This window comes from Tursiops truncatus, chromosome 6 (assembly GCF_011762595.2).
Source record: "Tursiops truncatus isolate mTurTru1 chromosome 6, mTurTru1.mat.Y, whole genome shotgun sequence".
Taxonomy (NCBI): domain Eukaryota; kingdom Metazoa; phylum Chordata; class Mammalia; order Artiodactyla; family Delphinidae; genus Tursiops; species Tursiops truncatus.
The window spans coordinates 27715777-27731044 of record NC_047039.1 but is presented as its reverse complement, the minus strand read 5'-3'; the positions used below and the strand labels follow the sequence as shown (position 1 = coordinate 27731044).

General features: G+C 42.5%; 1 protein-coding gene across 1 annotated transcript in view; it reads right to left on the bottom strand.

The window, feature by feature from the left end:
- LOC117312761 (NUT family member 2G-like) overlaps positions 1-15268 on the bottom strand; it is a 78818-nt gene that overhangs the window by 13086 nt on the left and 50464 nt on the right. The window contains exon 4 of the mRNA XM_073805956.1: positions 11618-11937. Within this exon, the coding sequence (XP_073662057.1) occupies positions 11618-11653 (36 nt within the window). The 5' untranslated portion in view covers positions 11654-11937. The remainder of the gene's footprint in view (positions 1-11617; positions 11938-15268) is intronic.

Genomic DNA, 15268 nt, shown 5'->3' with positions numbered 1-15268 from the left:
GATATTTCCATGTATCTTACTTGTGTATTCTAATCCGTGTGTGTGTCCATCATCAGGTGCATGCATTATCAAAGTTTGTTCATAAGGTATGGAGTTGTTAGGAGTATTCAAAGTGTATTTCTTTGGAGAATGCTAGGGTGTTTATACATGTGTTTGGTAGGCATAAGAGGTGGTCTGTCTATATATTCAGGGTGAGGGTAGAAATATATACACACACACACACACATATACAGTTTATATGTTGGGGTAGTGGTGGGGAGCTTGTATTCTGGAGAGGTAGCATAATGTATAGTGTTTGGGAGGGGATCCATATGTTCAGGGGTTAGGAATATTTGCATGTGTGTGTCCATAGGTGTGTGAGTATTGTGTATGTGTATTAGTAAGACTGCAGAAGTTGTCGGTGTTTTTCTGTTTTGAGTGTGTCTGAGCATTTGGGGTGTATACTCGTGAGGAGTTTGTGGGTGTGTGTATTTCTGATTTGTGAGTATATCAGGAGGCTTAGAGTCCTCTATGTGTCTATTTCGAAATGTAATGCCTGAAGAATTTAGTGGTGTTACTTGTATGTGTGTTGTCAGTATTAGTGAGCTGGACTTATATGTATAGTTGACCCTTGAACAACACGGGTTTGAACCCCACGGGTCTACTTATAGTGGATTTCTTTTTCAGTAAATACTACAGGACTACTACAGGATCCATGGACACAGAGCCACTGCATGGAGGGTTGGCCCTAACCCCCAAGCTGTTCAAGGGTCAGCTGTATTTGATAAGTATAGGTTATTTGTGTCTGTGTGTGTTTTTGAGTTCCTGGGGCTTTTGTGGTATGTATTCTGGGGGATGTGAGAGTTTAGTTTGTGTGTTTGGAAACCAGTAGACTGTGTAGGTTACGTGTGTGTGCAGGAATCCTGGAGTATATATATTTTAGGGCCGTGGGATCTCATACGGGTCTGTTTTTGCGTTGTACCCGAGACAGTTGTGGACTTGGTGAGCCTGTGTGTTTAGGTACTCAGTGTGTACATCTGGATGGCATATTGCTTGCACATGTTTGTTTTCAGGCCCATGTTGTGTGTGTATATATAGTTGTGAGGGTGGAATGTGAATATTCAGGGTGAGTAAGGTTTTTTCTGTAAAAGTTTAGGTAGTAAGAGGTGGTCTGTTTATTTATTCAGGGTGAGGGTAGAAATGTACGTGTGTGTTCAGGATATATATATATATGTATATGTACAAACACATATGTATATGTGGTATCCTTTTGGTTACATAACTGTAGTGGGAGCTGAGGGTTCTACTTGGAGTGTAAGTGGACTGTGTGCACATATTCATAGGAAAAGGTATGGGATGTGCTGGAACTGGTTCATACTAGCTTGGGATAGTCAATGGTGCATATCTCTTCCCAGCTCTGTGTTCAGTGATGTCAGGTGGGTAGCTTTAAATTGGTCATGCTGGGAATATTTATACCATGTAGATACCATAAATGAAGTCTTTCCCACCTTTCTCAGAGAGCTTTTTATCAAGCACTTACCAGCGTACCACTGATGTGCGTGTTTGGATGTATGTATGTATGAAGCAAGAATATTTGGGCATCGGTGGTTTTGTATGGGACACTCATGTGAATTGTGAGTGGGGCATCTGGGGCTATGGGCCCTTGTATATGTGCGTTGACCCTGGTAATTGTGAATCATTGCATTGCTCCTATCCTGTTCTTTAGGGCCAGAGAATCCCCATAAATGTTGTTGATTCCCAGTAGAAATCATGCAGATGGCTACAGAGGTGTCTGTACCTTCGGCAGGTGGACACTACTTCAGCATTTGTGTGGTCCTAGCATCTGGGTCCCTAGAAGCGGGGGGGGCTGGTGGACAGATGGCCATGCAGAGCAGAACCTTCACAGGTGTGTTGTTGGCGTGACAGGCAGCAGTCAGAAAGTCATGGGGCTTCCTGGATAGGAGGTCAGATGACCAAGGGCTCTCCAAGGAAAAGCCTCTGAGAATCAGGTGGACAGCTACAGGTGTTATTGGCTCTTCTGTGGCACAGCTGATGTGCCAGGACAGCATCTACATGGGGTCCCTCAGCCCAGCTGTCCCAGGGTGGTGGGAACTGTTGCGTATCAGGCTGGTCAATTGTATCACTAGGTGTCAACCAACCTGTCTCCATGGAAACCTAAGTCCTGAGGGATAGGCAGGGGCTCCCCACCTCTGTCCTCCTCCCCACCACTGATCCCTCTAGGTATCAGTGAGCTGACAAGGACAGAGGTGGGGAGGCTTTGTCACTGAGGGAGAGTCGGGGACTGAGACCTGGAGAGCCTCGGGAGTCCCACTCTGAGGAGATATGGCTCTGATGTTCCCAAACCCTTTAGACATGTTCTCTGTTCTTTTCTGAAGGCTCAAGATGCTTTTAGCAGTGGGAAGCTTATCTCAGTTTCATGTTTCTCTGATAGGATGAACTGACCCTTTTATTCACTATTCCAGGTCGAGCTGCAAACCCATCAGAGGGAACCATGTGATCATTGTAGCCACCAGCTGACCCCACAGCCACCTTGTGCCTCCCTTGGACCCACCCAAGAATTTCTGAGCCTTCTTTATGGTGAGTCTTGTGGCCTTTTCTTCCTCATTCTGAATCCTCCTGCCAATAAAACATGCTGTGAAAGTAGAGGGAGCTCTCAGGCCGTGTCACTCATCATCGATTACCCCAAGAGGAAGAGGTTATTTACTGACCCCAAACAGGAAGTGCAACCACTTTACTACCCCAGCTGGAGGAGGGAAGACTTCCTTCCTGGCCAGCAACAAGAAATAGAAAATAGAAATAGCTAATAGCAAATTCAGCAGTTTAGCCAGTGAGAAGCCATTGTCACCTGAAGTTTCACTTTCCTCCAGTGAACTTTCATTTTTTTCCCTTGATGATGACTTTCTTTCCTTTTCCCACCCTCCTTACTATAAAAGCCTTCTGGGACTTCCCTGGTGGTCCAGTGGCTAAGACTCCGCGCTTCCACTGCAGGGGGCATGGGCTAGATCCCTGGTCGGGGAACTAAGATTCCCACGTGCCATGCGGCGTGGCCCAAAAAAAGAGCCTTCCATGTTGTGTAACCCGTTGGAGTATCTCCCTTTCTATCAGATGAGATGCTGCCTGTTTCATGAATCGTTTGATAAAGCCAATTTATTCAAAATTCAAAGTAAATCTTCAAATTTACTCAGTTAAATTTTGTTTTTTAATACACTGGTGGCATTCAGAGGTGGCCACTAACAGTTTAATATGTATCCCTCCAGAAATGTTCTGTATAAAAATATGTGTGTGCACTTTTCTAAAATCCACTCTTATGATTGCTACTGCTAACAGGATGATTTTATGATTAAGTGCTTATCATTTTAAAAAGAAAAAGATAAATATATTGGTGGCAGTGATGGGATCTGAAGCAAATTTCTGATAACATTTGGGACAAGGAGGAACAGGTGTGGTGCCCACAAGTCCTTTGAGTTCCCTGTCTTTCTTGCCATTCCTGAAGGTTGTTGGTAAGCTCCTCTTGGTTTGAGCTCCATTCTCTTTGCGTTTGTGCTCCCAATCTAACTGGCTTTCCTTTACAGGGCAGGACAGTTTGGGCTGGTAGAGGATTCTCCCTGAGACCAAAGCCCTAGCCTTTCATATGGAAATTCCCAGGACACAGTAACATCTCTTGGTTATTGCCAGTATATTTTTGAGCGGTAAACCCTAGCCCGTAATATTCTTCCCTGGATTCCAGATTGGGCACTGCTGACAGTGTAGTCTGCACTTGCCCATCTGTTTGGAATCAGCCCCCAGTTTCCATGCTGGGAACTGTTGGTGGCGGCTATAGTTCTTCATTTTGTTTGGAATCAGTTTGCAGTCCCCATTCCTTGGGATTTGCTGGTTGGATCTTTTTCCTCAGTCCAAGGATCCCTGGTGATTGGTGGTGGTGCATACCAGGCCTTCTTTAGTCCAGGACATAGTAACATCTCTTTGTTATTGCTGATATATTAAGGCACAGTTTTTTTTGTGTGTTCTTTTGGGTTGACAAAGCCTAGCTAAGGAAATGAGATCCTTTATCGCCAAAGAGTTGAGAATGCCAGCTCTGGCACACCTGCTTATTTTATAGTTAATAACTATGGTCCTGGAGGCTGTAGATATTTAGAAAGATGGCAAAATTATACTAATATTGATCTAGAATTACAATGGTCATTGTGGGTAATGTTTCAGTTAGGTAAGATTGTTCATTTAAGGAAAACACTGGTGAGCAAGGGATCCCAAATTGGACAGGGAGAATGAGATGCCTGTTTTAATTGGTATGTAGAAGTTTACAGAAGGTTTCAAGATTCCAAAATAGCTTCGTTTAGAGACTTAGAACAAAAAGCTAATGAAAAATTAAAGAGGCAAAAGGTACCTGAAACAAAAGACCATAGGACAGATGTGACTGCAGATTTAATTCCTACTGGCCCCCTTCCTTTTTCACCTGAGTACTCTTGTTTTACTCATTTTCTGTCTGCAATACTTTTCTATTCCAAAGAGAATACTTAACAATTGCCATTTAAAGTAAAACTACCTGAGGTTGCAGGTGAGCCCCCTCAGGTGTCCTTTACCCCTTGGTCAAAGACTGAGCTGAGAGCTATAGTCAAAGAATTCTCTAAACCTAGGGAGGAACCTCCAACAGTTATTGAAGAATTTAGAGCCACTGTCAGGGTGTATGTCCCCAAACTGCTAGATCTTTATCCGCTTGTACCCGTGTTGGTAGGACTGGGGGAAGCCCCAGAATGGATGCGGGAAGCAAAATGACATAATCCCTAGGATGATCTTCAAGATCCTCAACCTGAAAAGGCTTGCAGAATAACAACTGACCTTTTATAAGCTATTCCTAAAATCTTCCCTGCTCACACTTGGTCTATTATTAATTGGCCTGATAATGATTGGTCTATTATTCACTCATACAAACAAAAGAGGGGTGAATCTGTGGAAGACTTTAGAGCCAGTTTGGAAGCTCTCTTTTTACAGCAGTTGGTGTTCCAAGGAACAAAAAGGCCACTCAGCCTGCTTTAACTGCCCTTTTTGTAAATGGATTATATTCTGAGATTAGTGGATTGATAAAAGGGCAGAAAAGAGGGTGGGAGGCTGTAGGCCTGACTGAACTCATGACTATAGCTGAGCATTTTGATAGGACCTTGGAGCAAGATCACAAACAGAAATCCACCAAGCTCATAGCCTTACAGTTACAACAGCTCTAAGGCAAGAGACACAAAATAACACCTGGGCCTCCCCCATTAAAACTTCCTAGGGGTCCATGATCAATTCGATGACCCAAAGTTGATGTTTCATTTGTAATCAGTGAGGACACTGGAAAAAAAGATGTCCTCAAAGGTCCTGTGCAAACTCTTCACAAATGCTCTTATATCTACCTCAAGGGGAGGGCCTCCCATGACCCCCTCCCATAGTTGGCAGAACTCCAGAGTTTCTCTGGTAAACTATTACCAGCAATTAGCTTAAACAGCCCAGAGGAAAATATAATGAAAATTAATGAAAAACTGCCAAATTTTAGTTGATACTGGAGCTATGCTTTCTACTTTAAACCCCACTCTCTTACTTCACTTTGAAATCTACATTAAACCCTAACCCTAACTGTAAACAGAATTACCTAACCCTTTAACACCCTACCCCTAGCCGTAACCAGAGCTGTGCTTTCTACTCTAAATCCCACCCTCAAAGAACAACAGGTCCCTCTGAGTAAAGAGGATGTTTCCATAGTGGGAGTACCTAATACAGTTCAGAGAGAATTTTTATCTCCACCAAGATTCCTTTTTGCTATGCAGTATAGCCCCAGTTAATCTATTGGGTAGAGATCTCTTTTCTAACTTAAAAGGGCCAGTACATTTTGCCTCCAGTGGAGATCTCACCTTAAAATTTCCTGATCAACCTGAACCTGATCATTTATATTCCTTAAAATCGGTCCTGGATATAGAAGAGGAAGTTCAACAAAAGTTCCCTAATTGGATGGAGATGCCTGCAAATTTGGAGGCTACTTCTGACAGTGTTAACATCAGAAGAATAAAAAAATGCACACCTATAAAGATTCAGATAGATGTAGCTAAACCTATCCCTAGGTTTCCTCAGCAACTATTAAAGGCTGCGGTCATACAAGGTCTCATACCTATTGTAGAAGACTTAATTGCCCGGGAGGTAATCATTCCTGTACTCGTCCCTGCAGCGTGCCAATCTTGCCTGGTTGGAAACCTGGCAGGATGGCGATTTGTCCAGGGCTTGGGAGCTGTTAATCAAAATAGTTTTTCCCTGTTTTCTGTTGTTCCAAACCTAGCCACCCTTCTGTCACAAGCTTCAACTGACATGAAATGGTTTAGTGTTGGAGACCTTTGTTCACCTTTCTTCAGCATCCCGGAGACTCAACAGCCAATATCTATATGCCTTTACTTGGAACAGTCAACAATATATCTGCACTTTTATGCATCAAGGGTTCACTGGGACCCCTTCTGTTTTCTCCCAAGTACTTCACCAAGATTTAAGTACCCTCTAGTTCCCTGAGAAATCAACCATTTTACCATATGGAGATAACCTCCTGCTGTACTCAGCTACTGTAAAGATTCCATAAGGCATTCATAAAAGATTCCATTTATTTGCTGCAACAGTTAGCTGAGAACGAACACAAAGGAAAAATTACAATTATCTCTAGACGCTGTTCATTACCTAGGACGTAATCTAAGCACTGAAGGAATTCAGCTATGTCCAGAGAGAATCAGGCTGATACAGGAACTTCCTAGACTCACAACTAAGTGCTAGCATTGTGGATTTCTAGGTTTAGCTGGTTATTGCAAGCTCTGGGTTCCAAATTTTTCTGTTACCTCTTCCACTCTATGAACTTATTAAAGATGTAGTTCCTGAATCCTTTGCTTGGGAAGATAAACATAAGCAGGCTTTTATAAGGCTAAAACAAGCACTGCAAGAGCTGCCTGCCTTAGGGTTACCCAAATGATCAGGTTCAGGTTGATCCGGAAACTTTAAGGTGAGCTCTCCACTGGAGGCAAAATATATTAGCCCTTTTAAGTTAGCAAAGAGATCTCTACCTAATAGATTAACTTTAGGTTATTCAAAACCTTTTACTTTATCTGTGCATGAAAGGCATAATCAGGCCGCGCAGAACTGTGTGAGCATGGTAGTAAACATAGGCCTGTTGCCTGTTATAGCATGCAACTTGATTCAGTTGCTTTTGCCTATCTCAGTTGTCTTAAGGTTACAGTCACAAATGCAAAGTTAGTGGAAGCCTCGTCAGATTTGACTCTAGAAAATGAAGTTTATTTGCAAACTCCACTCATTGTCCACAGTCTTCTTAAGGCTGAATTGACAACATTTCACTGCAAGTACCACTAGATTAACTTCCTGTGAAATCCTGCTTTCACCACCTAATCTTTATCTTAAACTTTACAACGTTCTCAGTCCTGCTACACTACTACCTGTGTCTCACAAAGGTGAGGGCCATGACTGCAAGGTAACAGTGTCCCATGGGAATTCCCTGGTAGTCCATTGGTTAGGACTCCGAGCTTCCACTGCAGGGAGCGCGGGTTCGATCTCTGGTCGAGGAACTAAGATCCCACAAGCCACGTGGCGCGGCCCAAAACAAATACAAAAAACAAAAATAAAACAAACAAACAGAAAACAACATCCCATTTTGTGACACCGTGTCCTGAGTAAAGATGTTACCAAGTCCAAGCTTGCTCTGCTTGCCACACGACAGGCCAATAAATCGGAGATGAGGTGTTGAGGCAAGGAATCTGACTTTATTCGGAAAGCTGGCCGACCGAAAAGATGACGGACTAAAGTCTCAAAATAACCATCTTATCGGGGTTTGGATGCCAGTTTCTTTTATAGCACAGAGGTAGGGAGGAGATGAGTAAAGTAAGAAGGTAAAGTAAGGTAAAGTAAGAAGGCCATACGTTTTGCGAATAGCCTCTGGAATGGCCAGCCTCAGGGAGGAGATGTGTTAATTTCTTCTTTTTTGCAGCCGTCCACAAGTGGACAGGGTCCATATGTGTCCATGAACAAAGGCACTTTGGTTTAACATTCAGGCAGAGGGACAGGGTTCCCCGAGGCAGGCCATTATGTACAGACAGTATCCTTTTAGTGAACAAAAGCAGCTGAAGGCAAAGGTTAAAGTAAAAGAAACAGATCCAACGTGTAGTCAGATTTGGCTCTTCCCTGTTGCAATTCCCTACTGTCAATGTCCATTCCACAGTCTTGTGGAAAAAGGGGTGACGGCCCTTCTAATTGCTTCGTCAGATGGATCTTTCCGGAAGTGTCCACCATGGGTGCCAGTGTTCCAAACGTTGTTTTTTTTTGATCCTCTCTGGAAAGTGTCTCCTTTACACCTGTAGCCTTAAAAAAATATTCTCAGCCTAAAAGTTGGGAGTTATGATCTATTTGACGGGAATTTTGAGGGCTTCAAGCCTGGGAGGCAGCATCTCAAGTTAAGGAATTTAGCACTTTTCTATGTATGGGAAGATGCAAGAGTCTGGGCTCAGTGAAATCATTCATTTGATATGTACCTCAGCTATCCGGGGCCTGTATCCTATATTCTCGTATCCTGAGTTTCGTCAGGGCTCACCGGCTCACGTTGGAGGGCTGCGGTCGCTAATGACTGATGTGTCAGGAAATATTCTATTTCTCAGATCCTCTCCTCTTGCTCAGGATTTTGACCAATATTTGGGAGACATTTCAGGATCAAATTTTGTCCCACAGCGCTGGGAGGCTCATCCCAGGTCAGGGGAGCATTCTGATATGCCACTCCAGGTGCTAGTTTTTGGATTAGGCCCTATTGATAATTAAAGAGCCTCTGGATCCTCTATCTAATTATGATCCAGGAGACATTTTCCCTTGTTGCTTCCTCCCATACCTAGAATCACACTATTACAGTTATTTCATGTTATAAATGTGGTCTGTTTCCTCAAGATGTTTAGCCATAGAAGTACTGTTGGAGGCCTGGTTACATACTGGGTAGTGTAAGAGATACCAGTCTTATCAAATAGATAGGATATAAGTAATGCAGCTAGTAACATGGACAAAAACACAGTGCAGCAGGGAGACACAAGAACAAACAATCTGGAAACAAAGAACAATGATCAGTATAACTACTTGTAATCCAATTGCAATAGCGAGCGACCAGAGGTACCATAACTGATTTAGTGAGCCATCTGCTCTTTCAGTGTACCAGCAGTGCGTACATAGACATGCAGGGCTTAGACATGCAGGGGAGGGTTTTGCTTACACCTGGAAAACACAGATTTAAAGCAGTCATTTTTCAGGTAGAAACGATAAAAGTTATAACCATAGTCACCAGTTTACCCAGTCATATGCAAATAATCGTTTTTGTTAACAGCTTTATGAAGCCATCAGGTTTCCCATTAGAATTCTTCAAGTTCTTACCCAGTTCACCTTTATGGTTTGAAAAACAGAAACTTGTATTTATCCAAATGTCCTTTCTATAAATCTTGAAGAGGAAGCATTTTTGCAAAGGCATCAGAGTGAAACCATAACTGTGTACAATGGCGAAAGACTTAAGAAGGCACGTTTAAATCTTATTACAGTGCAATTGACAAATAATGCAGTTACTGCGGTGACATGCGACACTTTCAGATAATAAAGAGAATTCTGACTGGTAACATTTTACAAGACCATACCAAATTTTAGGAACTCCATCTAATCTGTAGAATACCTGTATCATTCGGCATACAATATAACCTAGGAAGATTTATTGCTTATTTGACAACACTTCCCGTGTAATTCAGCATACCAAGTCAAACTAATTAGTTAATATCTCTCTTTTGAGAGGTGACAGCTGCCCATCACTCCAGTCTCCTGAAGAGTCTATAGTGCCTGAGCAAAAATTTCTAACTTGTGCTTGGGCTTTCCCAAGGTTACGTCATCAGGGACCCCCGATCTCCAGAGCTGCCAATACAGGGAGGTCTGTTAGTCATCTCATGAAGGATGGAGCTGTGTGAAGGCACCACCCCTTGGTGGAGACCAGTAAGGGTCCCAGAAGTCCCTATACCCCCTTAAGGGTCCTCTCTTGGGTTTCTGGCCAATGGGGCAGCGGGGCCCATGTGCCTTTACTGGCAAGCGAGATTTGGGACTTCAGAAAAATTATCTTTTTCATATCTAGCTACAACATGGATGCAGTCCCATGCCTGTTGTACTGTATCTGATGTTTCTTTGAATTGTAACAGCATGGCTTTATAACTAGGGGGAACACCCTTCTCCCCTTCCCTTGGACAAATTTTTTCTAGCAAAATTTGCATTTCAATCATGGTATAGTTACATGTCTCTGTTTCTTGTTCATGCTGGTCATCCGATGTTTTGGTGCAATGGATGGTGACAGGGAACACCTGGAATGGAGTTTTCCTCTTCCCTGACTCATATGCTGCGACTTCCTGTTTAGGGTGTCCCAGTCAGCCTCGGTGGGGTCAAGGGATGATTTGCAACAGCAGCAAGAAATGCAGCAACACAGGAGGCACTTACCTCAGCGGCATTTGCCCGTTCGGGGTGCCATGATGCCCCTGGTAGAGCTGCCTCTATCATGGGTTAGGGCTGTGTGGGGAACTCTTGGATGTATGTTTAGGGTATAGGATGGTTTGGGGTAATAATAAAGCTGTGTAGAGACTGTGTATGTGTGATCTGGGGAGAGACGAGGGGCATGAGTGCCTTTGTGGGTGTACGGTTGGTGTAGCATGGTGTGGCTGGGTGGTGGGCTGCTTCTGGGTGTTTTGAGGCTATGTGTGCAGGCGTTTGAGAAGAGGTAGGGGTATGCATTTTAATGCTTGGTGTGTTGGGTCTGTGTGTATTCAGAGTGCAGGGGTTATACACATGCTCATCCTGTAGGGTAAGAGTTCAGGGAGTGTATTTTTGGTGTGGAGGAATTTGCAGAGATTGGGGTTCTCAGTGTAAATTGGGGTTGCTAGCTGTGTGTGTATAATCAGGGGATGTGACAGAGGCTGTTTATAGTATCTCAAGAGGGAGATGGGTGTATGTTTGTATTGGGGGTGTGAGGTCATCATGTGTTCTACGGGGAGTATTTAGGAAAAGGTTGGAAACATTGTGTCTCTCTGATGGTATTTTGTGTTTGTCTGAGCTTCTGAGGCATTGCACATACGTGGATGTTGACAGCTGTGGGGGGACTGTATGTGTTATATTTGGATGTGGAGGTTGTGTCTTATATGAAGAAGTATGTGAGTTTGATTTGAATGTATTTGGCTATTGTTGAAGGGTTTGTGGGTTTGCATTGAGGGGTTATATGGGGTTGGGTGGATTTTTGTGGGATATGAGGATTTAGGTGTTTGATTATCAGGGGCCGTTGGGGGTGTGTTTTTGTATTCAAGACTGTGGCTGTGATTTTATTGGGGTTTGTAGTGCATGTATATTGGAGCAGGAGGGTTCTGGGCACACAGTCAGGCATCTGCTTATAGGTAGGGAGTTTGTGTGTTTGAGGATGTTTGGAGCTCTGTGGGGCTGTGTGATGGTGGCACAGGTGACTGTGGGCAGGTGGAGTGTGTGTTGGGCTGGGAGGGAAACTCGAGGGCATGTTGGGGACTGTGAGGCGCCCATGTGAACTCCCACGTGGATTGACCTTTGTTCCTTCTGATCTTCTATGGCTCGTACGCATCCTGATCTTCTGTGGCAGCTACTCCCCTGGAATGGTCAGCGATACTCTGCTCTTTCTTAGTCAGATGAGTCAGGAAATGTCACTTCCTCTGGTAGCTGGATGTGCCTCTTGCAAGTGAGTGGTCCAGGGTGCAGGACTGGCGGACAGGTGCAGCCTGAGGATGATTCGCCCATGAGCCCTCTCCTCAGTGAGGTGGCCAGGAGGTCAGGGCTGTATCTCCAGAAGGTCAGACATGGCCAGTCGTCTCTAGAACGTGCTGGAGGGGCCAACTCATTGAACACACCCTGCCAGGAGATAAACAGAGCCTGAGGACAATTCCAAGGGAGAAGTCTATACCTACCCATCTTTCACTTTCTCCTTTGGATGGCCTCTACCACAAGATAAAAGCTAAGTCCCCCTCACACGGCCTTTCTTGGCCTGATCTTACTGAGCAGCCAGTCTCTCCCCACATCCTGGCTCACTATGGGCCCTCTGGTGATACCAGCAAGAGACCCCCCTGCATTTCAGTTCTCACCTCCTTCCCTTGGCCCATGCTGCCCTTGCTGTTTGTCCTGCTCTTCCTCCCCCAAGGCTGTGAGTCACCCTGTGCAGGTGGGAAGGATCCACTGAAAATGCAAATTTGAGTAATTACTGCATCACCTGAGTCTCTAGCATGTGCCAGGCACTATGACGCTTGCCAAATCCGTAAGAAACCCACAAAGCGGATATGCCATTAGTTGCACTTTGCAGGTGATGAAGCTGAGGTTCAGAGGTGAGCAGCCATGACCAAGTACCCTGTATGTACCAGAATATCAATCAGACTGGTCAACGTATCCAATAAAGCCAAGCATTAGTCTGATCAGTACGCCTAGATGCCAGGCTGTAAAGGCGCAAAACACGTCCCAGCACGAGAAGGAGCAGTGCCAAGTACCCCAGCAAAGAAGCAGTGTTCATATCCTGCTTTCTTAATCGAAATAACTGCAAATCAACCCACAGTTTCCTACTCTGTTAATAGGAGAAAAATACCAATGTGCATTGTCCTGTAAAACTACCTTAAAATAATATGTATGATCCCGAGTGCTTTGGTAATGACCCCAAATCATCATCATGAATTTGGGATACTTCCTAAAACACTGCAAGTCTTACACACTGGCATATAGAATCTGTAAAGTCAGTTCTTTGGGTAATGATAGTAGATAGAAGTGGCCCAGAAGGACAGAAGTCAGAAAATAGAGCAGAAACTATTTGTCCAGAGGTGACAATGGGTCATAGCCAAGGTTCAAGCATTACGAGGGAGGTGGTGAAAATACTAATGGGCATAGAGTGTCATAAGTCAAGGATATCTAATGTAGTTTCCAATGAAGGTTTGTGAAAGACATAGCTAAAAAGATAAGGCTGGGAGGTGAAATAATACAAAACATTTGATATATTTTTTACAAGGATAAAATAAGTTAGAAATGAACATTAAAGAAGTAGGTCAAATAGAAAAGGTGTAAGATGGTAATAACCTCACAATATGATGAGGCAACTTAGATGTATTTTGTTTAAATAAATTGGTAGACTATATTTAGAGTAGTTTTAAGTTTAAAGAGAATTTGAGCAGAGTATAGAGTTCCCATACACCCCCTCACATCTATTCCCCAAACCAAAGTTTCCCCTATTATTAACATCTTGCATTAGTGTGGGGCATTTTGTACAATTGATGAGCCAATGTTCATACATTATTATTAACTAATATCCATAGTTTACATTACAGTTTACTCTGTTGTATATCCTATGGGTTTTGACCACTGTATGACAAGCATTGACCATTACAGTATCATACAGAATAGTTTAAGTGCCCTACCTTTTCCAGGATGTCATATAGCTGAAATCATACAGTATGTATCCATTTCAGTTTGGCATCTTTCATTTAGCAGTATGCGTTTAGGGTTCCTCCATGTCTCTTCCATTTAGTACTCTTATAGCTCAAGCTGCCATAACATAATACTATAAGCTTGGAGACTTTAACAAGTCACAGTTCTAGAGGCTTGGAAGTCTAAGATCACGGTGCTGGCCAATTCAGTGCCTGGTGAGGGCTCTCTTCCTGGCTTGCAGACAACTGTCTTTTCATTGTGTCCTCACATGGTGGAGAGAGACAGAAAAACTTCTCTGGTATCTTCTTGTAGGGGCACTAATAGAGCCTACTCATCATGAGATCATTTAATCTAATTACCTGCCAAAGGCCCCATCTCCAAATACCATCACTTTGTTAGAGCTTGAATATATGAATTTTGTGGGGACAGAATTCAGTTGATAGCCTCATTCTTCTAACAGTATAAAATATGACTAATAAAGAAAGCTCATCATTAAATTATCTCTTTTCTAGCAATACATATATATTTACTTGCTTTTTATAAACAATTTATACATTTTAAGATAAATGAATTAAAGATTTTAAAAAGTCAGGTAGAACAAGATAAGAAATTGTAGGTACAAACATACTGAAGCAAAAACACATAAACTCCCTAGTTGCATTGTCTCAAAAATTCAGTTAGAGTTCTAAGGTCTGATTTAGGTTCTGCTACATCCAGCCTTTCCACCTCTGTTTCATGCCATTTGCTCTACTACAACAATAGGATGGGGTAGTATGCTAAAATTAGGCTATTAAAAAAACCATTAGAAAACAGATACCTTGCTAAGCTGAATGTTTATTTGGTGTGAATTGAGACTGTTTTTTCTTTAAGATATGATTCATATTAAAACTTGTCAGGACACAGTAAATTAACTAAAAGTAACGGGGAGAAGTTTTATTTTTTACTGAGATAAAATTAACCATTTTAACTCGTACAATTCAATAGCATTTAGTACATTCACAATGTTGTGCAACCCTTACTTCTATGTGGTTCAAAAATATTTTTATTGCTTTAAAGGGAAACCCTACCTATACCTTCTTCTACCTAACCCCTGGGCAGTCACCAGTCTGCTTTCTGTCTCTATAGATGTATCTATTTGGATATTTCATATAAGTGTAAATTATACAGTATGTGACCACTTATGTCTGGCTTCTTTCACATAGCATAATTTTCAAGGTTCACCCATGTTGTAGTATGGATCATTACGTCATTTCTTTTTTCTTCCCATCTTTAATGAGGTATAGTAGAGAAATAAAACTATATTTAAGACATACAACTTGATGTTTTCATATACATATACATGTTTGAAATAATTGCCACGATCAAGCCAATTAACATACCCATCACCTCATATACTTAACATTTACTTTTATCTTTCTTTATGGTGAGAGCACTTCAGATCTACCCTCTTAGCAAATTACAAGTACACAATACAGCATTGTTAACTATACGCACATTGTTGTACACTAGATTTCCAGAAATTATTCACCTTGCATAACTGAAACTTTGTACTTCTTGATCAATAGCTGCCAATTTTTCCATCCCCTCATCTCCTGTCAACCACTGTTCTGTACCCCACATCTATGACTATTTTAGATTCTACATAAAAGTAGTATCATGAAGTGTTTGTAGCTGTCTTTCTGTATCTGGCTTATTTCACTTAGCATAATCTCTTTCAGGTTCATCCATGTTGTCACAAATAGCAGCATTTCCTTCATTTTAAAGGCTGCATAATATTCCA